Here is a 27,373-nt window from a genome sequence, read left to right on the forward strand (position 1 = left end):
AAATATAGAGAATTTACGAATAGATCTGCAAAAATACAAATTGGAATAAACGATGTCAACCCATATGGAAAGTACTGCTTATAGGCATACATCTTGACTTGTATCACAATTAATCAAATTTTAAAACTGACTACACAATTGCAGTGTCCTAGAAGAAAAATATGTTAGCTGTAACTTATCTTTTGAAATTGTAAAGTAGAGGTGTAATTTTGGAGCTAGGACAACAGAATGCACACTTCTCTTTGCTGTGCCAATTCATTGGAAGGTAAACATTTGAGAGACTTGGATAATCAAACACAATGACAGTAGAAATATGAATTAAGATCTGGCTGATTGGGAAATGTTAATGATAATACTTCCAACTTTTTTTCCTGCAAGAGTGAAGAGATTTCAAAGCTAACATAGCTGACTTGAATTTCAGCTAGAATGGACATTGTAAAGTAAGATATGGAATCTTTTGCTCTGATGCTAGGAAAAACATGTTAGCCTCCATCAATTATGTTGGAGATAAAGCTTATATGGATAACACTTTTCCAATTGGTGTTTTCTCTTAAGATTTTCCTATTACCTATAAGAATATGGATGTTTTTCAGGAAATATAAAACAAGAGCATCATAAATTATAATTTCATCACATGTCAATGGAAAAGTAAACCTTTAAAGGGAGGACATCATGTCACATAAAGAGGACCAATAGGAGACCATAAAAATATGTTACAACTTACCAGTACCAAGTTGAAAATCTATAAGTTTTTTGGCATATTCATACTAGCCACAAAAATCAACTGTGTACTCTATTTGGACCATAACCAGGCCATTACTAGTCTGAGTATCTTACATAAGAAGGAAAAATCACTAAGTTTTAAGAAATCACAAGCTCATTAAGTGCATATTGAAGAAAGGATGAAGAGCACAAGCTAAAGAAAGGAAAACTGTATGTAATGAAATCTGCATTGCTACCATAAATATCCCTAATAAAATCTAAGATTGTCATCAAGTAGCAAAAGGAAAAATTGGAGCCATTTTAGTTTCAGATGGGCAATATGCCTAAAATTTTCTTCTTGCTTGAGTCTGTAGTTAGGTGCACATAAAAAGACTTATTTACCTGTAATACTTCGATGGAAAAAAATTTCAATTAGCTACGGATACCAGATTATTATTGAAACAAGATTATTTTTCAAGTCCATTTTCTAACAATCTATTCATAAAAGTGTATATCAAGTTTTGAGAGACTTTATGTTCAAAAAAGAAGTCCAAATAAAAAACATAAATGAAGACTCTTGAAATTAAATCCAAGAGGAGAATAAACGTAAACATACTATCGTGGCATTTACAGATGCATGTTTAAATGAACGGCCTCACTTATTAGCCAAATCCTTCAAATTTAGTATTATATAATAGCTAAGCTCCTAGATTACTGACATATCTTCAGTTTGCAGAGGATGATGCATGATGTTTCAGAAGAACAAACAAAAAATTCTCTCCAACATACCAAATGAGCCACAGCACTGAAATTGTCTGGAAAAATCTCCAACAATTTTCGCTTCAAAGGTTCATAAACTCCAACAAAAATTGCTGATGCCCTGTTACAAATATAAACACACCAAGCAACAGAATAAGAAATACAGTTTGCACAGAATATAAGCACCTAAATAAGGGAAGATTACAAAGCCCTGTGCACAAAGGCAAAGTTACATGAAATCAAACAAGCAGAATGTCTTCACTTTAGATGCTCAAAATAGTGAGTTACACTTCCACTTAAAAGAAATATACTATAAATCAATTTCATGTGCATTTAATATTTAACCAGTACAAAATATTAGGATAGTTAACACTGTTTTATTTAAATCATTACTGGATTTCATGTGCACAAGGATATTGAGCCAAGCTATTTGATGCATATCATTCATATTATATAAATAAATAAATTAGATATCTTGGGAGTTAAGTGACCAAGTGAGGGAGGATTATTACATCACTGCATATCTGAAAATGTGATTGATCGGCTAATGGCCCTTCAACACCTGGAAAACATGCTTCAACTGTATGTTGAACTCATAAAAGAAACAAAATTTTGCAACCTTAGGTCTAAAAGCAAGAAATTATGGGTCGTGAGTTCAAACATTCCAAGATGCATGGTACGTCCAAAGAATTTTTCAAGTGGTGCTTTGTTATCTCTCTGCATGTAGCCTATGTTGGATTTAAAGCAGAGGTTCAAAGGGATATGTCTCCAACCCCAAGACTAGCATCTTAGACATTCCAAATGTCCCAAGGGCAACAGGAAGTGTTAGTGATTGCAATATAAAATTATAATGGGCATAGTAACTTTATAAAGTTATAGTACTCATACTTGTTGTGACGTTTTCACACATCGCCCCATTGCAAATGGGGACCCCCTTCTGTTTAGGCCCTCCCGGTCTTTTGGCTTGCGTTTTTGGGGTCTTTTCGCAGCAGTCTTGTCAGTCTCTCTACTTTGCAAGTGTTTGGGGGTCATATTGATTAAATCTGTTTTTTGTTTGAGCGATTCGGCTAAGTCTAGGACTCGTTTTGTGAATTTTAGGGTTTTTGCCTTCTGTCCTAGATTTTAGGGGTTTCTGTTAAGGTTTTGAAAAAACTGAACATACGACTGGAATTAGGACCCTTCAAGGAACCTCCCAATAAAATTTGAGCCAAAACGGAGCAACTTTCTATTTTTAGAAAGTTCCTATTTTTTAGGGATTTTACTGAGTCTCGGATTGGTCTAATTTTGCCAAAAATCAAACTTAATATTTTTAGTAAGTTCTATTTTTAGTAAGTTTCTATTTTTAGTAAGTGCTTTTCTAACCTATTTTGCCCAAACCTTGACATTTTGAAACACTTACTATTTGGGAAAATCTATTTTTGGCAGGATCTTCATAGGAAAACACTGAAAGCTGAATATCTCCGAAGACGCTGAAGACTGAACATTCCTGAAGACCATTTCTAAATCCGGAAAAGTCAAACGGTAGACAAGTTAGATCAAAAATGGTTAAGTTTGGAACTACTATTCCATAAGAGGAAAGCATGCAAAATCATCCAAGTCCAGAAATTCACATCAATCCACCAATGTCATCCTGATACGAAAATGGCATGAAATTTGACTAAGTCTGGAAATTTGGAAGATCTTCCAAAATCCAAAATTTGCATTATGATTCCTATGGACCTGAAACCACTCTCAAACATGCTGACAATATATATGAAATATAACTTAAAGTATAAGCCACTTATACTTAAATGTTATATTTCATATATATATCCTGACGAAGAGCCTGAAATGATGGAAAAAATCCATGAACATGGTGAAAATGCGCCCAAGGCTGGGCTGGGGCGCTAATTTCAAAAATGCATTCACAAGTGGAAAAATCCACTAGTCCATGGACAGGGCCAAAATGCGCCCAAGACTGGGTTGGGGCACTAATTTCAAGAATACATTCACAGGAGGAAAATTCCATGTATCCATGGACAGGGCTAAAATGCGCCCAAGACTAGGTTGGGGCGCTAAATTCAAGAAGGCATTCACAGGAGGAAAATCCATGAATCCTTGGCATGGTGAAAATTTCACCCAAGCTAAAATTGAAATTTTGCCTAAGGCACGGAATCCAAGGAGTCAAGGAGGAATAAAAAGCAAAATTCCCCTCGGACGAATTTTTGATTATCCTATTTTTTGACACCAAATCCCAACCAAATGTGGAAAATTATAGATTCAGAATCGGGGTGAAATTCTTCATCCAATGAACCTGGCTCCTAAATTTTAGGAGGATCCCTAAAAAAATAGGGATGTTGAAAAAGAGACATGGACAATTCACAAAGTAATGGAAATTCCTTCCTTCAGGACATAATTCCAAGAAAGGTGAAAAATTGACTAAGTGTTGGAAGTTCCTTCCTTCATGACAGAGTTCCTGAAAAACGTGAAAATTTGGCTAAGTGTTGGAAATTCCTTCCTTCACGACGGAATTCTTGGAAATGTGAAAATTTGGCTAAGTGTTGGAAATTCCTTCCTTCAGGACAGAATTCCAGGAAAGATGAAAATTTGGCTAAGTATTGGAAATTCCTTCCTTTGGGACAAAATTCCAAGCAAGGAAGAAATACACCCAAGGATGAATTGAACATAAAATTTCTAAGGCAAGGAAGGAATCAGGGATGAACTAAACAAGAAATTTCCCCTCCAGGAAAAAATTTGAAAAATCCATTCTCGGGCATCAAATCACATCCAAATTTCAAAAGTTTTACAGATTTGGATTCTTAGGAGAATTTTCTCTCTCCTGGACCGCGGATCCCTAATTTGGAAATTTTCCTAAAAAATAGGAAATGTGCAGAATTGATGAAAAACCTTCTCTGAGCAAGGAAAGTTGAAGAGACTTCAAGAAAATTCTTCTTGAATCGAATTTTCCCTCTCCAACAATTCCAGATGTGCAGGAGTGGATATACGACGGCAAAGTCCACTTGCATGGCGAGGATCTATTGAACACATGGCAGTAGAGTGGCGCATTCATTACCGGAATATTTGACCAAATGGCGACCCGGTCATTGCATGTTGAATTTATGGCAGATTCCTTTTGCATGCAGTCGCCGTATGTGGAAATGATGGATCATTTATGACATAGTGGGGTGATTTTTGCATGGATGAATATTCAACGCATGTTGGACGAATTTGAAGGAGGTGGTGCATTTAATGCGCAGTGGATGCTATTTTGGGTACTTTTGAATTAATCGTATATGGGCATGATGGGTTATTAATTGGAGATTCCCACCTTGTTGCATCATGTGTGGAGAATCTTTTAGGGAAAACCCTAATTAGGGTTTGCATGTAATCATGGCCCAAGGCCTATATAAAGGGGTGACCCCCTCATTTGAAAAGGGAGGGAGCTTTGTATGAAATTGTTGCGATAAGTTTTTGAGAAAATAATAGTGAAACATTGTTCTCGGATGGTGTCCACTTGAGTTATTTTTTCAAAACTAGCATGGTTTCACCTTCCTCACTTAGATTAGAAGTAGTAAAGTGCTTTGATTTCAATGGAGAATGTAATGGTGTCTGATGAATTTCCATGGTTCATACTTTTTTATCTTGCTGATTATAAGTTGCAGTGTAAAGTTATCCTGAGCCACTAAACTTGTGCTAAGTTCGGTTGTGGACAGTCGTTTGGATTGCGCTGTTTTGGGTATTCAAATGCACTTTCCCGATTTGAAAATCCTTCAATATCCTCAAAAGATTGCACCGGTTCTTGCGGAGTTGTAGTTGAACTTGGCGAAGCAGAGCTCGGTTTATTTGAAATTTGTCCACCAGAGCACTATTCATTGTTATCACTGCCCTTAGGAGTAGATTTAGATCCTTTTGAACCCTTTCCCCTTTACTTTCAGTTCATTTTAGTCCGTTTGAAGCAGAAGTATCACAAATTCGCTATATCCGATGATGGAGTTCCAGCCATAGCAAAGAAGTGAAAGAATGATGCAAACGTAAGGCCCCTTGGATTACCAGCAATCACATCAGCCAACTGAGTCACGTCCACGCATCGAAGGAACCTTGGAGTCGATTGTTTGAACTTCTTGCAATCTTAGCATGCAATCGTACTTTCATCAAGAGAGAGTGAAGTGATCGTTAGGCAACTTTATTCTGTGTTAGACGCTGTCATAAAAAACACGTCAACAATACTAGCCTTTGTGATAGGCTTAGTAATAAAGTCATTTTAAGAATTCATTTTACATATCAAATAAGGATTCTCATAAAGTTATAATAGTCATACTAGCCTTTGTGATAGGCTTAGTAATAAGCCATTTTAAGAATTCAATTTACTTATCAAATAAGGGTTTATGTTTTTGTTTGCCTATTAGGTGACCATTGCTCTTTCATTAATGCATACAAAAAGTATAACTCTCCTTCAAGTTCTCAAGTTACAAAGCAAGAAATTGCTTACCATGTCAATTCAACTCAAGTAAACTGAACTCAATTCAAAGCTTAACTTCAATTGCTTTATGCTTGTTGTTCATGGTGTTGATGCACATAAGTAATATGAAAATCATTCGCTTATCCTTAGGAGATTGCACCATCTTTGTGTAGTTATTTCCGCATGGTGAAGCAAAGCTTGGTTTGGTTTCATCAAGTCAACAATCCTTTCTTACATTCCTAGGTTTAGATTAGATTTCTCGACCCTTATTCCTTTTGTCTTTTATCATCCAGGTGGGTTAAGTTAGATTCCACGTTTCAGTGCAAAACATAAGTCCCTTTGTGATTACCAGCATTATCACATCAAATCACTAAGTCTATCTAGAATATAAAGTCAATTGTTCGCATTGTAAACCTTGGAGTTGCCTTAGTTGATCATATTGTTTAGCATATGAGGTTTCTTTGTTCAAGAGTGGATAGAATACTTAGTATTTTATTTTATGTTTGAGGTGTCCTAAAAAACACATCAACACAATGCTCATACATGGTGGTACCTCCACGAGCAAGACTATTTGTTCACTTAACCTCTTGAAATCAAGATTCTATCACATAAGCATTTCCATTTTTTTATTTGGGTTGCATTAGTTTTCTCACCAATTTCAACAGGTTGCAAGTTCTTCTTTGGCTGAACAGAATCGGAGTACATGCTCCTTTATCCACTTAGTGAAGCATAACCAGTTGCCTACAAAAAAAAACAAAAGACTTGGTTCATATCCATTCCAACTTGAAACTCCTATCACATAAGCAAGATGACTACAATAAGGGGGCAATGAAGAATTGGGATATAGCCCATGAGCGTCCCAACATGGGTACATCTACTAAGGAGATTGCTAGAGTAAATATAGATGATGGTGAGGCTCTTACATATGATGTACCTAGTGGGAGTCAAGTTCCATTTGCTTGTGGTTCAAAGGATGTTGAAGCAAACAATGACCTTGATCTAGATCCTTTTGATGAATATTGAGACAATTATACAAATTTTAGATTGTATTTATTTCAATTTTGTAAATGTAATGAATTTTGTTTGAATTCTCCTATACATATATGATATATGACATAAAATTGAAATTTTGAACTATCAATCGACATTTATTTTTATCACTACCATTGATCAACGATGAAGTATCATACTATCAATCCAATCGTACCCAAACGTACAATACTTCAAGAAAAAAATCATCATTTCGAAGTACCAAAACCACATACTTATACCTAATCTTGTACCAAAACCCCATACCAAAACCAGCAACTCAGCTTATAGATGATTACTCAATATCACTAGAGTACTTTTTACCCACAAAGGTTGGGACTAGTAACTCTTGACACACAAGAACCCTAATTACACCTACAGTCACAATGATATCATTCATCTAAACTCCAAGCCTCCTTAGGCATCAAACTATAGACTATCCTAAAATCTTTTGTTTATCCTAGGTAACCTCTCAAGGCCCCATCAAAGTTAATCTTAACCCAACCTCACTTTTTTAGCTACCCCTTTATTGGGGTTAAAGTTAGGATCAGACTAAAAGCAATAAGCAGAATTAAAACAATAAACACTCAGAACACAAGAGTACCCTGGGAAAACCTCCCTCTTGGAGGTGAAAAACCCAGCAACTAAATCTCAGCTTATATTTAGACAATATCAGTATGTGTCTTTACAACTTTGCTTCAACACTTGAAGCAATATGAACAAAATATAACTTCAAACTAGGGCACACACAGTAGTATGAACAGCAGCATGAAAATCTGAACTATGACAAACTTATCTGCAAATATCCTTGACTGAGAATGATGCGCTAATCAGAGAAGACAATTCGCTGGTCAAGGAGCCAAGTTGCTGACCATGAAGATGATTTGCTGCTCCCAGAATAAGTTTGCTGTCCCTGGAACAGAATTCGCTGCCTTAGGAAATGTATTCGCTGATCAGACGGTAGCTTCGCTGGCCTTAGAGATGGACTCGCTGATCAAAAGAAGTCATTTGCAGACCCAGCAAGTGATTCGCTGATGAGATGATACAACTCACTATTCTGCTGAAGGTAGATGATCGCAGAACTAACTGAAAATGAGTGAATGAATTATATGCTTGAAACATGAATGAACCTTGCTTATATATGTTACTTTAGCCACCTAATTCATCCTAGGTCAGCTCACAAGGATAACAATTAATAATAATATAATACTCTAAACTTGGTGCCCAATATAGGGTCAGTCCCATTACATTTGCAAGTTACAATGTTCAATATAAGGTTAGCCCTATTCACAAGTTACATAGCCCATTATAGGGCCAGACCAAATTACATTGACTATTATAGGGTCGGCCCTATTCAATTACAAGTTACATTTAATTTTTCACATTAATGTGACTAAGGCCGATAGGCCAATTAGTCACCCATATGCTAGGTCGGCCCTAGAAGGAATCCAACCTAGCTACACAACATCAACATTTTTTACCCACAAAGGTTGAGACTAGTATCTCTTGACACACGAGAACCCTAATTACACCTACAGCCACAACGATATTATTCGTCTAAACTCCAAGCCTCCTTAGGTATCAAACTATAGACGCTACCCTCAAATCTCTTGTTTATCCTAGGTAACCTCTCAAGGCCCCATCAAAGTTCATCTTAACCCAACCTCACTTTTTTAGCTACCCTTTTATTGGGGTTAAATATCTTCCCATGTCAAGCAATACATAGATTTGTGTTTGTTTTTTCACCAGAAAAGGAATGTAACACAAAATAATCTTCTAGGGATAATAAATGAAGAGAGCCACTTCTTCCAATTTTTAAGTTCATTGCTATCACCCAATTTCGCAACCTACTCTAAATTTTCTTTCTTTTTTCCCAGGTTACTTGGTCCATAACAACGAAAACCTTTTACCAAAATTCATCACAATATAACAATTAATGGCTTTTTCATTTAAAATTATATAAACAAGGAAAACTACTACTAAAATTACGCATAGATTTTATTATTTCTTGGATTTTTTAAACCAAACAAATAAAAGTTGAAAAATGCATTCAGCATAGTGTTGTGTTCTATAACAGCATGTGACAAATTTGGCAGTAACAGAATTACAGCAGTAAATATTAGTGATAGCTAAAGCATATGGTGACAAGAAACAGCTACACATTAAACAGACTGATGATTTCTTTATTTCAAAGATTCCAAATAAATACAGGTAAAACCTTGTCACCAAAAGTTATACCTTTCCAAAATAAAAGTGAATTAAATATAATCATACAACAGCATAATTCCTTAAGTTACTTTGTATTAATCTATATGTGAAATGCAGCCAAGTACTCTTCTAACTGCCTACAAAACCACTAGCAGATAGTAGGATATACAAGAAAATTCTTACGGTAAAACACCTGCAAGGTTTCCTCCAAGCCCTGAATATAGACCCTTGAGAACTATTTTACCCCCAACTCGAGCTGCCTGAAACACAGCATGTGTACACAATTAGGTACCTTGCATTTCCAAAATAATTAAAATTGAATAAGAACTGTATACCTTTAAAAAGCATGGTTATCAGAATGGATAACCTATATTAAAAAGAGGAGACAAAAATAAAAAGTTCCGGCTACAATTACACCAGACTGCTTGAAAACCAAATTAAACTAAACAGAATAGTAATGTTTGAAAACCAAATTAATCTAAACAGAATAGTCATGTTTGAAAACCAAAATAATCTAGAAGTTTGTGTGGATATTTTTCTCAGAACCTAAACATATCAGTTTAAAGATATCATTCACAAGCATTGTCACAAGCATTGCCCTTTGTTCAAGCTACTAAATACTTTCACAAAAATTGGATAGTTGTCTCTCATCCCAATCTTAACTAAACAGACCTAAGAACAGCCTGAATAAATTTCAAACCACAACCCTTTAGACAACGCATATTTATTTTTATATGCATTTCAATTTTTTGAAAACTTAGTTAGAGTTGATGTGGTTTTTATGACACTTGCCAACATAGAATAAAATACTAAGTATCCTATCCTCTCTTGAACAAAGACTCCTCAAATGCTAGACTGTGTGATCAAACAAGGTGACTCCAAGGTTTCTTTAGTCAGGTCTTGACTTTACAAATGGATAGTCTTAGTGAATATGATGTGATATGCTGGTATCACAAAGGGATTTACGCAATTGTTCTATGCTTGATCAATTCTTTCACAAGGAAATTCCTAACAATTGCAAAGTCTAAGACTGAAATGACTTATGATTTTTAACAACGCTCTTGAAACTAATCCTAACAAAGGATTTGAAATAAAAGGCAAAAGAACGAGTGTTAAGAGATCTAAGCTATTCCTAACAATACAAAAGATTACCATTGACTTAGTGAAACCAAACCATACTTTGTTTCACCAGAGGATAACAACTACACAAAGATGATGCAATCTTCTAAGGAATGTCAATGATTTTCAAATCACTTTCCCACATCAACAACATGAACAATGAACATAAAGCAATCAAAGTTGAGCTTTGTAATAAGTTCAAACTAACCATGCATTGCAATTTGCAATCAACAAATTACAAATGGTATGAACATGAAAGGTTTCACCACAAATCAAAACATTACTTCTTCAAGCAAATTCATTGGTACACTTGGCGCATTATCCATTCTGTGCTCAACAACCACCAAGTCATCCATACATGTCAAAAGAGTCCTTTCCCAATCTTGTCCTTGTTCTTGGAAGCCAATCATGAAGACCACAAGCATAGTAGCATCATCCAAGTGATTTCCTATAATAGCACCTATAGTCTTGAAATAAAGGTTCTTCATCTTGTCTTTCAAATTGTCTACATTCATATCACTATCATTGTTTACTTGGTGTCCATACATTGATTCAGTTGATATGAGGGCTCTATCATGTATATCCTAAACTGCTTCCCTTAGTCTTTCACAATCTTCTCTTGTTTTCTCAAAGACTTCTTTCCTTATTTTCAATAAACAATACCATAAGTGGAAATCGAATGCCCGATTCTCCTCTATGACACCTCCCCTAATCAACACTTGCCTTGGGGTGTTCACCAACACATGCAAACATGGGATAGTCTTCTCTTGTACTTCATAAAACTCTTCGCATGTTGCAGTGGAGTCTTGAATTCCATTCAAGAGGGATGTAGCTTTTCCATATATTTGCACAAATTAATCTGTTAATTCATTTGCTTTCCTTATGATGCTTTTAGTCCATTGCCTTGTTGCTTGAGTTGTCAACTTCATTTCCTCTAAATTCTCAGCTAATTCTCTTGAAAGCACCACAAGTGGAATGAATGTCTCATCCTCTTCTTGAACAAGTTTCGTCAAGTGTTTTATGCATTCTTTCAATTGTTGGTTCTCTTCTTTCAACTGAATTTTCTTTTCTTACTCTTTTCTTAGTCTTTCCTTAATGGCCTTGACAGAGTCATCCAATTCTTCAACCTCTTGTTCCTTTGTTGTAGGTCCCAAATCAAGAGTTGTAATTGCATAATCTTCTGGAGTAATGCCTTCCTTAGCTTAATCAACTTTCGGAATGCCAACATGCATTGTGCAGGATCCCGAACCATCCACTGTTATCTTTGAATACTAATATGCTTTCTTCTTCTCTACATCTCTATCGATGTGCTCAAGTAAATCATCCCAATTGCTAGTTGGCTCCTCTATCGAGTGGGCTCTAATGATTCATTCAAACTATGTCCTCCTCATAGTGTTGGAATCAACTCCTCTCCTTGAGGCTCATCGTCTACAATAGATGTTTATATTCTTATCTGAGGAAGTGTTTAACTCCTATACTAAAGAAATGCTTGCAAACAAGTGAGTTATGCTTGTCTTTTGCCTCTTTTCCTTAGACTTGAGAATAGGCTCCTCCTTTCTCTTTGTTTTATTTGCTCTTAAACTTTCAGCAATGCCCTTTCCTTTATTGCAGCTTTTGCTTTCTTGTTTGCTTCTTTCTTCCACAATACTAGTATCATGCTGACTCTCTGTTTCTTCATCCTCAGAAGACTGCGAGTCTAAGTCTGCCATTAATTTGGAAGTGAAAGAAATATTATTTTCTTTCAATGCTGCAACATGTTGATCTACCCACTTCCTTGTGACAGACAAGACTGGTCTCATCAAATCATTCAAGTTTGTTACCTCAAGTGCATTCCAATCAGTTTCAGGGAGAGTTTTCCCCTTTTCTTGTTTGAAGGGGAATTGAACACACTTTCCATCATCCTCCACCTGATCCAGCACTTGAAATACTTGACAACCCTTGATTACTTGAACCGACAACTTGAATACATTTTCTTTCTTATGTCAAAATCATCCCTAGCATTTGCCCAATAGTCTTCAAGTTGTACCTTGTGTTGATTGTAATTAGGTAGGAATGGCGGATATCAATTGCCTTGGGCAACATTGGAATCTGCCCAAAGGGTTGATTCCTCCTTCAACGTATAGCGTTGGGCTCTCTCTCATGGCACTTCCTAAAACCCCACGCTACATTCAAGATAACGTGCTCCCATGAATAGGGCCGACCCTATCTAATAAAGCATTTTGGTAAAAGAGATATAAATAAATTAAAGGTTATTAATTTATTATAGGCCGACATAAATGGATCTTGCATCACATATAAATAAAGCAATCTTCACCTCATTCAATACACAATCAATATATCCTTTCATGTGAAATATGCATCAGCCTAATGATGCGAAATATACATCTTGCCTAATGATGCGAAACATACATCTGCCTAATGCGAAGGCTGAAGAAGGAACTTATGTGAATCACACCTGCCATTGAAGGAGCCAATATCAAGTACATGCTGTCATAAAGGAGTGCAAATTGTTCCAGAATTAAGGCGCTAGGGTTACTGATCAGTTTCACGCATAAGTGCAGATCCAGTGTATGAACCTAATTGCTGATTGGTGCGCTAAAGGGGCAGATCTAATGCTTGTGAAAGTGCACTTGTTGAAGATTTCATCAGCCCTAAGAGTGAACATCTCAGACCTCTACAAGTACTTGAGATTAGTATTGTAATCAAAAGATTAAATCTCATCCATAATCAAATCTGAGGATCTTTTCTGGCTGGGTTTTTCCTCCTAAGAGGTTTTCCCAAGGTAATTGTGTTTTGTTCTTATTTGTTCATTTCTATGTTATGCCTAAATCTAGAAATCTCTAAATTCTACAACAAACAACTAATTAGAAACTAAATTCTGATTTCTGAGTTTTACATTAATCTGACAGTATAAAAATTAACATGGTATCAGAGCTAGGTTCACCAGATTTAATCATGTAATTTCAGTCTCTTGTTCCTTCCTTCTTTGGTGACAGGTCCAAATAGAAAGCAGATCTGAAGCAACACTGAAACCAAAAGAAAGAATTAGGTTATGGCATGTTGATCAATGAATTAGGTCTTCAAATTGTGAACATCTTCCTTAGGCTGGAAACAAGTTTCATTGATCAGCAAACTTAATGAAAATGAGGACGCAGTTGCAACAATTAGGATATGATTCACCTTCGACCATTGGAGAAGCCTGCATGGTAGTATTTGCAATTCGTGTGGAAGTCTTCGTCAGGATGATAGTGAATCTGACACATTCAAGTGTATTCTTTCAATAACTTAAAATAAAAGATTTGTTCATTTAACATTTAATGTTTTCATTGTCATCAAAGTCATCTTATTGAGAGATCCTTATATTTACTACTTGTTAAAGAATCTTTATTTAGTCCTTGTTAAACCGAATATTATAAGAGGATTCTTGGTTAATTAAGGTTGTTGTTAAGGGCATATTATTTCGTTTGGGCTGCATACTTATGTAGTGTTTAAAGATCTAATTTAAATAAGAGTTGCAGATCTGATCATGAAAGGTCATGTCCCTTTCAAAAGGCAGATATAATGAAGAGTTGCAATCTCTCAAAGGGTGCTAATTGTGGAAAGGGCATACATGATGAAGAGATGTGACCTCTCCCTCATTGAGAGATATAAAGGAAAGGAATCAAAAGCATCCAATGACATCACCATGGATCGGATCAGATCACAACTGTTATTAAGTTACAGGCAGTAACATCTTTGTTCTTTGTGGTATGCATGGGGATGAGTTGAATATGTATGCTTAATATATGAAGCCTGATAATGTTCTTATGCAGAATTTAATAAAGACTGCAATATGTATGACAGTTTAATAATGCTTTCTATCACTAACTGTTCATATGACGATTAAGTAAATTATGTGATGGGGTCTGTAATACCTTTCAATCACAAGGTTCCAGCAAGTACCCCTACCCCTAGTGTGGGCCAAGAGGCCAAGTTGATGGGTCCTTGGTGCTCTTGGGCTTGTTGGAGAGGGATAGTCTCGAAGCACCTTGGGTGATTCTCCTTGAGCTCCATAATGGGAACTGATGTAGGGAGAGAAATATTTTTTTTTTTGTTTTTTTTAATCCTTCATATAACTATGCAATACATAAGAATGTTGAACATATAGTCTATCAAGGCATAATGGAAATGTTGACTAATCTGTTGTGCACGTTCCAGACCAAGCTTAGTTGAACTTAGTGTCTCCATATTGTAATCACTATGCACAGATCTTAATATAAGAGGGTCTCATTAGGGGACATTACACACACACACACACACACACACATATATATATACCACCAGCAGTTGTTGGAATGTGGAGTGCTGAAAAGGACAAATCTGAAAATAATATTAGACTGTTGTTTTATGCTTGATCCGAAGATTAATTCCTTTGATGTATTTGTTGTTGGATGTCTAGAGGTTTGATCTGAAATCCTTTATCACAATTATTTGATTATATATACTGCAGCTTACTAATTGATATTGATTCATGGAAGTATAGGCTCTCACTATCATTGCTTGGTTAGTATCTTCATTGGTAAGTATACTTCACTCTCCTTGGAAACATTCTATGTCACCATCATGTGTTACTTCATTATTAAAAGGTATTAGTACTTCCTCACCTATGATCTGATTGAGTTTTGACTATCAATTGAATGATTCTATAATAGTTACATAAAACTGACTTTTCAGTTGAGTATTTGCTATCATGAAGTGTGAAGTATTATGGAAATTAATAATATACACTATATCCTCAATTGCTGACTTAGAATTATTCTAGTTGATAACTATCGTACTTTTGTGAGCTAATTGTAGACTCTATTAGGTCATACTAATGGTTGAATGCATATACTCTCAAATCTGTGGAAACCCTAGTGAGGCAGAAAATGATCATGACTTAACCCTTGTGAGTTTCTTTGTACATCCTTCATGAAAATTAGATTTTTGTTATAACATGTATGGTGATGTACAAGTTTCAGGTTGTGTGCTATAGGCTGGCTCTTTTAATTTGTGTCACATAAGTATTGTCTCAGCATTCTATGTATCATTGGTTATATTGTTAAAGGCATGCATCTAACTTATCATGAGTGTTGTAATCCTCACCCAATGTCATTTTTATATAACCTCATATAGTGGATGTGGCGAGGGCCAGGGCCATACTGACATCAGAAATCCATAAGCTTGGATTGATGTGGCTTCAGAGGGAGCTTTGAAATAAGGCATAAGGATCTTCACACTCAAATAGAAGAAGTTTGAAGATGTGTCTTGATCATAATTGCGCCATGGGTCCAATTCATAAAAGGTGAAGCTGGCATTTCTCATCCTCGTTTATGAATACTTATAATACTATGATGCTTGGCTATCAGTCTAATATTGAGGATTAAGAGGGAGCCCTATGATCTTCAATAAAACTCTTGGTATGAAAGAAATGTCAATTACTTGATAAGCCTAAGGTTTTGTGAAGATTCTAACTTGTTCCTTAAAGTATTTGAAATGCTAATTCTGATTTCTTATGTGGACGATCTAACTCTGACTAATAAAGATAGTCTCATAATTTGATATAAGAAAGAATTAGCTCAGAATTGAGATGGAAGATCTAAATCTAGAATGCATTACTTCTAGGTTAGAAGTGTGGCAAGGATCTAATGAAATTATTCTAAGTCAAGTTTTCTTTTGTTATGTTAGAATTATGGATTGTAAACCTATATGGAAACTAACTTGAAGAAGTTGAGTATGTCTGCAACCAACTATGATTTTGCAGATTCATCTGAATAGAGGCAGGTTGATTGGTGAGTATTTCAGCTAATCAAAGCTAAGCATATTGTTGCAGCCAAGCATATCTTGATATTGATCATGGGCTGAAGTTACCATCACATTAGAAGACTACTTAGGTTCAAATTGGTCAAGAAGTGTTGCGGGCAAGGAAAACACTTCAAGCATTCACCTGTTGCGATCTCTTAGACCTACAGGAACAGTCCTCAGTTGCATTGAGTATTGTTGAAGCTAAATACATTGTTGCAAGTGTTGCATCAGGAGAAGCAGTGTGGTTTCTCAAAATTCTTGTTATGTTGTTTTGATTTATTATCAGGGTTGTATAGAGATACCTGACAATTCAGTGTTTTATGGCAAGACAATCCTGTGTTGCAGATGTCCTCACCAAGTCTCTTGAAGCTTGAGTACTTCAAAAGATAGACTTGGAGCTGTGGAAAACACCGCCTTGGTTGAGAGGGAGTCTCAACCTCAGTCATACATTGTGTTGTATCAACCACCTTCTGCGGGCAATGCAAGGTGGTATTGTACTCTTCTCAGGGAGAAGATCATTGTTACCATCCTCTGCGGGCAATGTAAGATGGTAGAAAAGATCGTCACCACCCTCTACAGGCAATGTAAGGTGGCTTCAGTCTTTGCTTGTGTGCAAGATGAAAAGATCTTTTGTTATGTAATTCCAATCTTTGCTTGTGTGCAAGATGGAAGACCTTTGATTATGGATCCAGTCTATGCTTGTGTGCGAGCTGGAAGATTATATTATGTAGTTCCATTATATGCTTGTGTGCAAGATGGAAGACTACAATATTCTGATTATGTAATCCATTCCTTGCTTGTGTGCAAGATGGAAGATTATGATTATGTTTTCTCCTCCCTAATTAAGAGGGAGTGTTGATTGTAATTAGGTAGGAATGGCGGATTCCAATTGCCTTGGGCAACATTGGAATCCGCCCAAAGGGTTGACCCCTCCTTCAACGTAAAGGGTTGGGCCCTCTCTCACGGCACTTCCTAAAACCCCACGCTACATTCAAGATAATGTGCTCCCATGAATAGGGCCGACCCTATCTAATAAAGCATTTCGGTAAAAGAGATATAAATAAATCAATTATTATAGGCCGGCATAAATGGATCTTGCATCACATATAAATAAAGACATCTTCACCTCATTCAATACACAATCAATATATCCTTTCATGTGAAATATGCATCTGCCTAATGATGCGAAACATACATCTGCCTAATGCGAAGGCTGAAGAAGGAACTTATGCGAATCACACCTGCCATTGAAGGAGCCAATATCAAGTACATGTTGTCATAAAGGAGTGCAAACTGTTCCAGAATTAAGGCGCTAGGGTTACTGATCAGTTTCAAGCATAAGTGCAGATCTAAGATGCACTAAAAGTGCAGATCCAGTGTATGAACCTGATTGCTGATTGGTGCGCTAAAGGGGCAGATCTAATGCTTGTGAAAGTGCAGACTTGTTGACGATTTCATCAGCCCTAAGAGTGAACATCTCAAACCTCTACAAGTACTTGAGATAAGTATTGTAATCAGAAGATTGAATCTAATCCATAATCAGATCTGAGGATCTTTTCTGGCTGGGTTTTTCCTCCTAGGAGGTTTTCCCAGGGTAATTGTGTTTTGTTCTTATTTGTTCATTTCTATGTTATGCCTAAATCTAGAAATCTCTAAATTCTACAACAAACAACTAATTAGAAACTAAATTCTGATTTCTGAGTTTTACATTAATCTGAAAGTATAAAAATTAACACCTTGTGCCTATATTTCCTTTCGCTAATTGTCCTAATGGCATCGTATGGATCAAAATTCACTCTTGATGAAAAAGCGGTGAGAGAGTAGAAATGCAATTCTACATCTAATCTCTCTATTGCTTGGATTGAAGGACATGTTTCAATTGAGTTTCCAATATCCAATGGAAAAATAACCCCAGGCTTGTGTCCGTTCTTTTGAACCTTATCATAAGTGGATAGTTGCCCTGCAACCTCTAGCAATACCATCTTATCTGTTGGGAATCTTGGAAGCATGTAGGGTTTAAATGAAAATCCTTGCACTCGAATGTAGGTGAATGTCAAAAACTGAATGGACCATGCCCCATATTTCTTTACTAAGTCCTTTGCTTCCCGTGAAAGTCTTTGGTGAGTGTATCCCTACAAGGTTCTTACAATATGCATGAAGAAAGCATCATTCGCCCTTCTATATTAAGAGATGTTGTGAAAATGCAACTCAGGATAACAATCGAACACCCTTGCTTGCCCTCTAATACCCAATTTGCCCAATGCATTTCAATCCCTTGTACTCACAAGTCCTTGCTAGCATGTAGAGCACATATGAGCTCATGTAAAAATGGCGAGAACGCTCCAACTTCTTCAATTGCTCATCTATACTGTCACTCATTATCTTGGCCCAGTTAATCATCTTCGCTCCAGTTGTAATCTCTTGAAGAAAATAAAACATCCATGGCTCAAAACCAGCTCCCTACAGGCATCCCATAACTCTACTCAACAATGTGACAAGATCCCCATACTCCTCTTTGAAGTGACCTATGAAGTTTCTTAGGCATTCTTTGATGATGAGTTCTTGACTTCTCTAAACAAGTTTTGTTCATGATTTTAAGACATTCCTCAAGTCTATCATCATACATCTTTGACGCCCCCTCCTTGATTTGGTAGACCATAGCATTATATACTAGGATATCAAATGTTACTGAAATAGCATCCACTATGAGGTAGGCTAACACCTTTCCATCCAGAGCTATTATTTGCCTTTTCTCGGAATTGTAATGCTTAGCACACTCTATTATCAGCTCACTACATTACATTGTTGGGGGAAAGCCAACAGCTTGCACGATCCCGTCCCGTAATATCTTCTTGGCCACCTTCGAAGAATCAGGTCTATAAAACGATCTCTTGAATTTGTCCATGTTGAAGCATCCAATGTTAATATCTCCAACTCTGCTCCATTAAGAGAGGATCTTTGACTCCAGAAGTATACCTCTAAAATCTTCCTTGATTTGTGTTTGCCTCAACATCCCTCCAATCCTTAGGGCTGACATCTACACTCTACACAAAACTTGAATTATAATGAAGCATAGATTGGTCAAATTTCAAATTGTAAGGGGTGAAGCTTGAACTTATGCATTCACAATTCAGATTTAGAATAATATTCAAATAGATGCACAAATCAAAATTTAACTAATATTTCATGAAAAAATAGGATTTTAGCCATTAAAACTCTTATTCTTCTCTTCAAATAATCTCAGACTTTTACCCTTCTCAACTGAAATGGCTTGAAAATCTGAAAAAATGGTTTTTAACTCAGAATTTCTGAAAATGATACTCTTTTCATACCTGAAAATGTCTGATATGCTGATGATCAGTGCTTGCGATCCTTATTTCCTTGTGTTGTTAATCATCAAAACCCTACCTCTCATGGATGTTCAATTAGATTTATGCCTTTTGGCTGAAATCACTTCACAATCACCTTCACTTTTGCTGATAAAATTCGGTCTTCTCCTAATTGTAGGTCTGCTCCTTGTTTTAGAATTAAATGTGTTTGTTTGAATTGATTGAAATGGTTGATCCTCTCCTTGTTTTATATACGCTGGGGTAGGGATTGAGAGGATGTTGGCCTCTTGCAAAGTTTACAAGTTCTAATTAATTTAAAACGTTTCAAAGAGCTTAATATCTACCTCCGAGTCAGCTATTACTACGTTTTGTCTCAACCATTCCTTACACATCTTACACTATAGGTAGCCAACATGGTCAATAAATAAATGCCCCTTCATTTTGGGAATTCTTCTATCTCCATGTATGATTTCGGGCTTTTAACATGCTTATGTATGAATTTGGGGTTTTACCTTGTTATGCAAGAAATCGGACTTTACATGCCTTCATGCACGATTTTGGGTTTTTCTAGCCCTCATGTATGATTTTGGAGCTTCTAAGGTGACATAAAAGATGACAGATATTTTACCTTATCATGTAATTTTTCGAAAACATCACCCTAACATTTACAAATCAGATTTTTGACCTATTCATGTAGGAAAACGGAGGTTGCACCACTTAATGTATTGATTGTTGAATTTTGAACTTAGTCATTCCTTTGATCTGTTTTTGAAAATTTTAACCCTTTAGTTGATGATTTCTTGAAAAGAACAAGGCATTCACACAAGGGTTTTGAGAGGTTTAAGTCATTCATCCACTAAAATCACAAATAAAAGCTCACTTTGCACAAAAACAAACTTTTAGCCATCTTATGTAAGGATTCAGATTTTCAAGCTCCCATGCATGATTTTGGGATTTCACCATGCACATGTAAGAAATCGGAGATGTGGGAGGCTCATGTAAGAAATCGGACTTTTGGCTTCTCCATGTAAGAATTCAAAGTTTGCAAGCTCTCACGTATGAAATCAAATTTGGAGACTCTTACGCACAAACTCAAAGTTGGAAGTTCATTTCTTCATAAAGTCATTGATTCAATTGCACAAAACATGCTTCAAGGTTAGCCAATGAATCACTTTGCAATTTGCCTCACTTATCCATCAAAACATGCTTCAAGGTTAACACCTGCTCACCATAGAAAGGTCGATCTTGACGTCGTCTCTCTCTCACCTTCCTTCATCCTTGCAATTTTGGAGTTGCACCATCCCATGTAATATTTTGGGAATTCTCCTTACTCATGTAAGATTTTGGGATTTCGTAGTGCTCATGTAAGGATAATGGGTTTGTGCAATGCTCACGCACAACTTTCATCACTTGACATTCAAAGCCTAAGTTTCTATTTTTTACTTCTTTTTCTTATGAACTTGATGCAATCCCCTATGACTAGATCAACGCTAAATGCATTTCAAGATTTCATGGTACCTCATTCAATGACCTTTCAACTCCAAATGATTTCAAGCACTAGGTTTGAACATGCTTAACACAACCCTGGCCCTATTCCTAATCAACTCTTACTTGCCTTACCACAACTGGGAAACTACGGGACTATTGCCAAGCCTACAAACCTAAACCAGCACTTAAGGCAAAACAAACCAAGGAAAGCAAAAACAAAGGGGTCCCCATTTGCAATGGAGTGATGTGTGCAAATGTTACAACAGGAAGTTTTCTTGTGCATCTCATGTTCTCATTTCTATTGGAAACAAGGAAATCTGAACCAAACCCACAGAAGCACATCTTGCTTTCCATACATACAAATATACACAATCTCAAGCAGATAGTCTTGTCTCACATGTCCATTCCCAAAATCAAATTGAGCAAATCAAGTAGTCACTATTCTATATTAGATTTGCTTAAAATTCTATCACTCGGGATGTAGGAAAGTGTAGCACAGATGTAACTAATGTGTATTAGTTTAAAGCTATATTAAAAGTGATTATGTGCAAGATATAAAATGTTATGTCAATCCATAGGTAGACCCCTTCATTCATTTGAGTAGCTGAACATATAAAATGCAAGCCAGCCTTTATTCTTGAATACAAGTCTGAATCAATTGGCAGTACAAAGATGGGAGAATTACTCTTTCAATATGTATTGAATTCAATCAATAAATGTAAGGACCTCCATAATTTCAAACTAACATAAAACACAATTCACAAAATTACACATAAACAAGCATATATCAATACCATGTGTCCAAATATACAAAGATTAGAAACAAAAATTACATTTTAACATAAAGATTTAATACATAAGCTATTAACAAGCTAGAGCATAAGGAACATATTCCTTTACACTGGACCACAAGGTCAATTACAACAAATACATAGAAGGACAAACCATGAAGACCACTGTGACAGAAACTCTGATGGTTGTCTCCCTCGAGCACATCACGGGCGAGAACATTGTCGGAGCACATACATGCCCTACCACGAAGTAGTTTGACTTCCCTGGTATCTTCCATGACATGAAAGATTCCCGACCAAGCATGAAGAAGACTAACAATGCAAATCTGGCAAGAGTAACTGAATTGTGCAAAATGGTATATCTTCATTATAACCCTAGTGTAATGATAGCATGGGCATACAAGATGCATATAACACACACAAGAAGACAAAAGCAACATAGCATGGGCATACAAGATGCATATAACACACAAGAAGACAAAAGCAACAATCTTTTCTTACCTATCTAAAATCATTTCAAGATCTCAAAGGTATAATTATCATTCCTATCCCTTTAAGGAAACCAACTATTAACGAAGAGTCTTTTCTTCATTTGACCCTAAACATACTATTTTATATTTGAATCAAGCAATGGGACTTATAATCATTACCGACACAAGGATCCAACTACTCTGAATTTCAAAGGAATAGAAGTAGTTGAATACAATAATTACTTGTTTAAGCTACTGAAGCCCTGGCTGTAAATTAAATATCACATGCTATCATGCCAACCTACTCAAAAGCATATAATAGATTATCTCTTAACCCCTACAAGAGACAATTCCCTATAATGCCATTCATAGTATGCATGATAATTTTCATTTATTTGAAATATCCTTATATCCTATCACATAATTCATTAAATTAAGATAATCATATAAATATTAACTATTCGTATATACAAATAATTTATCACTTCAGCCAAATAGAGAAAGACTTTATACTGTGCATACTTATTCATGCCACGATGGGAGTTTTAGTTCAGGTAACTCTATCTCTGCATAAATATTTAGTTCTAGTATGAAATAAAGTACTTGTAACACCTAGATTTTTCCATAGTTTATCTAAGATAAGATATCTGTTTATGCTCTTGCAGAATACTGCCGTTACATACATTGCATCATTGTAAACATACATGTATGAACTGTGAATACAATATTTGGAAATGACAGCTCAATTATTTAAACAACACAACACAGATAAGATCAAACTGACAATCAATTTACATACCTTGCATTCACATAGGTTTATCGATTGGTTCCCTTGTGTCTCTATCATCTCCCCTATTTTAATTCGAACTGGTTCTATTTTCTCCCAAACTGGAATTCTATACTAGCTGTGTGTGGTTCTTGCTCTAGCTATCTCTCTCTGTATTTTTATGCCTAAAACATGTTAATAAAATCCCTTCCCATAATGGCTTGATCTGTCTTCTGTGATCATGTTTCCATCTGCTAAAATTCTTCTTTCTCACATGTGAGTATTGCCTCTAAAGCTTTATTTCTGCCTTCTATTTATGCCTCAAACTTGCTAGTTTTTTTCTCTTCTAATGATTCGATACATGTTTATCTTCTCATTGTTTCTTTCTGAAATCTTATCCTCTATTCTTATGTGGAAGCTAAGTCTTTGTTTTTCTTCTTGGCATACTTTCCTTATTCTTACTTTGCTAGAACCTTCTATCTTACCTACGTGGGGAAAAGGAGCTTTTAGTATTTATTTATTTTGTTTTAAAAATGCCAAATCTATTAGTTCAAACTTCCTTCTTAGTTAAGTTTCCATTTATTAAATTTTCTAGCTCTCCAATAAAAAAATCGATGGCTTCCATTAAGGAAAGCTTTTCATAGATTAATTTAATATCTACATTTTTTTATCTTTACCTAATGCTATTGATATCGTTTTAAAGTGAAATCATTTTCTAAGCTTTTTCCTTTATAATTTTACTTTTCCTTATAAGAGAATCGATAGTTTAAAGAAATTTAATAATTTCATACTAAACGAAATTTATATAATATTTTAGTTTATAAATATAATAAAAAAATTTTAAATAAACTTTTCCATTTAAATTTTGAAATATATAATAGATATTTTATTTGACTTTCTAAAATATTTGATATATTAATAAAAAAATTTATAATTGAGTGTATGCTTCTGGATTCAATTGTGTGAGAATTTTTGCATCAACGTTTCAGATCACACTTTGTGATCCATCATCAAGATGATAGAGAGCATAAGGAGAAATGGATAAGATTGCAGACCAAGACAAACTAAAGAGAGAGAGAGAGAGAGAGAGAGAGAGAGAGAGAGAGAGGAAGGAGACAGAGGGTACAAGATTAGGACAAGTGTCAACTCAAGAGATGGAAGGCAAATGAATGAAATAAGATAAAGAAGATAATAGAAAAATAAAATAAAAACAAAAGCACAAGACAAAAATAGCAAAGACAAACAAATAAACAATGAAAGAAAGAAAAGGAGACAACTAAAATAAAGAGCTAAATGATACATAAAATATATGCATATAATAACAATATATTTATTTATTAATATGATTGCTATTTTATTATTTTTTAAATTTAAGGAAAAATCAATAAATAAACAAGTATAAATTATTTTGTAATTTACAAAATAGGGTCATGACAATAAAAATCAAATGATGTGCTCAAACCAAATATGATGCCCCAAGTTCAATTATGTGTCTTAAATACAACATATAATCTCTATATATGAAATGTCTGACTAATTCTATAACTGCATATCTTCAATTGGTATTCTAGGCTCAAGCCTTCTCATCTATGAAAATCATATAATTGTAACTTAATGCTATAAGTCAATCCTCGGTTTGTAACAGCTTGACTCTATTGGACCATGGCTCATGTATTCGCTTATTTGTTCCAAAATCCTACAACTTGCAGGTACCATTTTTGAGTCTTCTAAGATATTTCCTTTTGAATCAATGGATTTATCTTTTCTACTATGTACCCAGATTTCTAGACCAGATAGGTTCTCTAAAATATTATAGTTTATAGCAAGGGCCATATTTAGTATATGTTGTTGCAAAGTGCATCTGAAGATGGAAGGCAAATAATTAGTCTTAATTCTGTGGAAGATAATTGTAAATATGATACATACAAAAATATTATAAGAACAAATATTTCAACACATAAGAAAACTCTAAGACTCATTAATTTAGATAGCCATGTGCTTGTAATGTCCCCATTTTTCCAGTGATGACTCAAGAATCCTAGATTTGCCTGTTAGTCATCTCCGCAGACAAATGATGGGTTTAGGAGATGTTTGGCTCACCAGGAGGAGCTAAACTTAGTCAATTTTGGAGCCTGGTGAAGAATTATTCAATAAAGTTTATAATAAAAGCTTATTAAAGCTTATAAGAGTTTATAAGTTACTTATTTCTATTAATAGAAAATTTTAATAAAAGTAACTTCATATAGTTATTTTATTTACCCCTTGGCTCGATTTCCTAGGCAAGTGTTATAACTTAAAAGGTGGTCAAGTTAATCATGAGAAAGCAACCCTCAAGGTGGGCATACTTTTATGTGGGGAGAAGATTCCATTGGAATCTTAGAAAAGATGCCAAGAGAAGTTCGATTTAGGGTTGAGGAGGTTAAAAGAGCTTTGAACATGCAATTTGGCATATTGGAGATTATTGTTTTTGAGAGCCATTTTGCATGTGCAGGTTTGCAACGTTTCTTGCAGGAGTCTGAACTGAATTTGGAGACAGAAACCTTCAGATTTGGGTGAGAGGACGAAATCCCCCTCATATTTAAGCCATTGATTTTGCTTGGAATGTTCATATCTTGCCAATAAGGACAAAAAATCAGAGTTTGTCAGCAGCTACAGCAGGGTTACAATCTGATTTTCAGATCTGAGCAGGAATTTGGAGATTATTTCAAAATTTGGTAGCAATTTGGGGTCAGCCATTCATACCCTAGCTGAATCGTACCACTTGGAGCAGCCTGGAGCTTCAAGAAAATAAATACAAAGGTTTTAACTTGGTTCTTAGGTATAAAATTAATTGTTAACACCAAATAAGAAGAATTTCAATAATTATTTGGTGAAATTGGTTCATACTGGAGCTACAGGAGAAAATCAGTGGTTAGAAAGCACACCAAATTGAAGTCTCTCCTGGGGAAAGTTCAGAAATTGCATTGAAATCAGGATTTCTTCACAAATTTGTTTTAGATAATTATTCAGTAGGTGAATAATGCTCATTGGAGCCATTAGTTGCAGCTGGAGGTGCTTCATTCAATCTTTCCACCAGTTCAGGCCAATAAATCACCTTCAATTCCCAGCACTGGACTCCTAGTAGGCCATTATTGGCTTGGGTTGTTAAAAATAATCATTTCTTTCCATTGTTCTTTGCTGATAAATAAAATCAGAAGTCTGAAATTCATTTTCAGTCAATTATTTTATGTATTGCATTTGTTATTCATTTGCATTGTCAAATTCCAGAACTCAATAACACGCAAGTTATCTTAAAAACCTCAAACTGCATTAAGAAACCAAAATCCCAACCGCTGGACAAAGACATCAGACTCAGAAAAACATATCAGATTGTTCCAATCACCATTTGGTATCTTTCAGTGCCACTAGAGAAATAAAATAAAACTCGAGGCACTAAGACAGTCTCCTTCAGTAGTTGTTCATGGAAGATAAAAAGTTAAAACTACAAATAAAAGTTATGCAAAGTTGTAATACATGATGATACACATGTGATGCCAAGATAGCATGGGACCTTAGCAGTGAACAAAACTCCCATAGCAGGATCACATAATTGCACAAAATCACAGAATATTATGACATCAAATTAAAGCTGCTTTAATAACGTCTGCCTGTATGCTTCTAAACTTGGATTCAAGGTTAAAGATTATGGCATATGCAATTTATATAGGTTAGACACTATTACCACATACATTACTTTCATATGATATCTAGATAAGATAAGGTGCTGAAGAAATCAGAGATTTTGCAATTGACTATCAAAACCAACCTGTAAGCGAGTCTTTATTGTATCAATTGGATAAAGTACAGATTCAACAACTACTCCTGCTGTAGCTCCAGCTATAGCTCCCTCTAAAGAGATATGACAAGTTACAAATAAGGAGTCAATAATGTAGAGGCTTACAGATAAAATTGGCATGATAAAAGTGCCATCAGGTACTCCCATTAAATCAGTACTCGTAACTGAACAGAATGAATCATACTTAAAATAGCATATTCATCAATATTTTCATTGGTTGACTCACCATATAAAGTGCGCAAAAAGTCAAATTGATTCTGTGCTCCCATAGTTGCTGATGCAAGTTTCATCTTTAGTCCATCAGGAATGCTTACATTCTGTTTCTTCAGAATATCTGCAAAACATAGTCGCTTTGCTCATAGTTGGTGATAAGAATATAAAACCTAATCATATTGTTTATTTTTTCATCCATCATGCACAAAAACAAATAAAAACTGACTAGAGATGAAATACACACCACAAACTTGTTTTAGATATCTAAAATTCATATGTGACAAATGAAGACAATTTAACCAAGGTTATAAACAAAGAAACTTGGAGCATAGGACAGGGAGAAAGGAAGTAAATGTTTCAAGGATGGTTGAGGACCCCATTCCTAATAGATTATACATCAATG

General features: G+C 35.4%; 1 protein-coding gene across 1 annotated transcript in view; it reads right to left on the reverse strand.

Moving 5' to 3' along the window:
* Positions 1 to 27,373, reverse strand: part of LOC131066687 (S-adenosylmethionine carrier 1, chloroplastic/mitochondrial) — a 145,817-nt gene that overhangs the window by 86,616 nt on the left and 31,828 nt on the right. The window contains exons 2-5 of the mRNA XM_058001519.1: positions 26,984 to 27,091; positions 26,728 to 26,810; positions 9,320 to 9,396; positions 1,492 to 1,582 (exon numbers count right to left, since the gene is read on the reverse strand). Coding sequence (XP_057857502.1) covers positions 1,492 to 1,582; positions 9,320 to 9,396; positions 26,728 to 26,810; positions 26,984 to 27,091 — 359 coding nt within the window. The remainder of the gene's footprint in view (positions 1 to 1,491; positions 1,583 to 9,319; positions 9,397 to 26,727; positions 26,811 to 26,983; positions 27,092 to 27,373) is intronic.

Source organism: Cryptomeria japonica, chromosome 3 (genome assembly GCF_030272615.1).
Source record: "Cryptomeria japonica chromosome 3, Sugi_1.0, whole genome shotgun sequence".
NCBI lineage: Eukaryota > Viridiplantae > Streptophyta > Pinopsida > Cupressales > Cupressaceae > Cryptomeria > Cryptomeria japonica.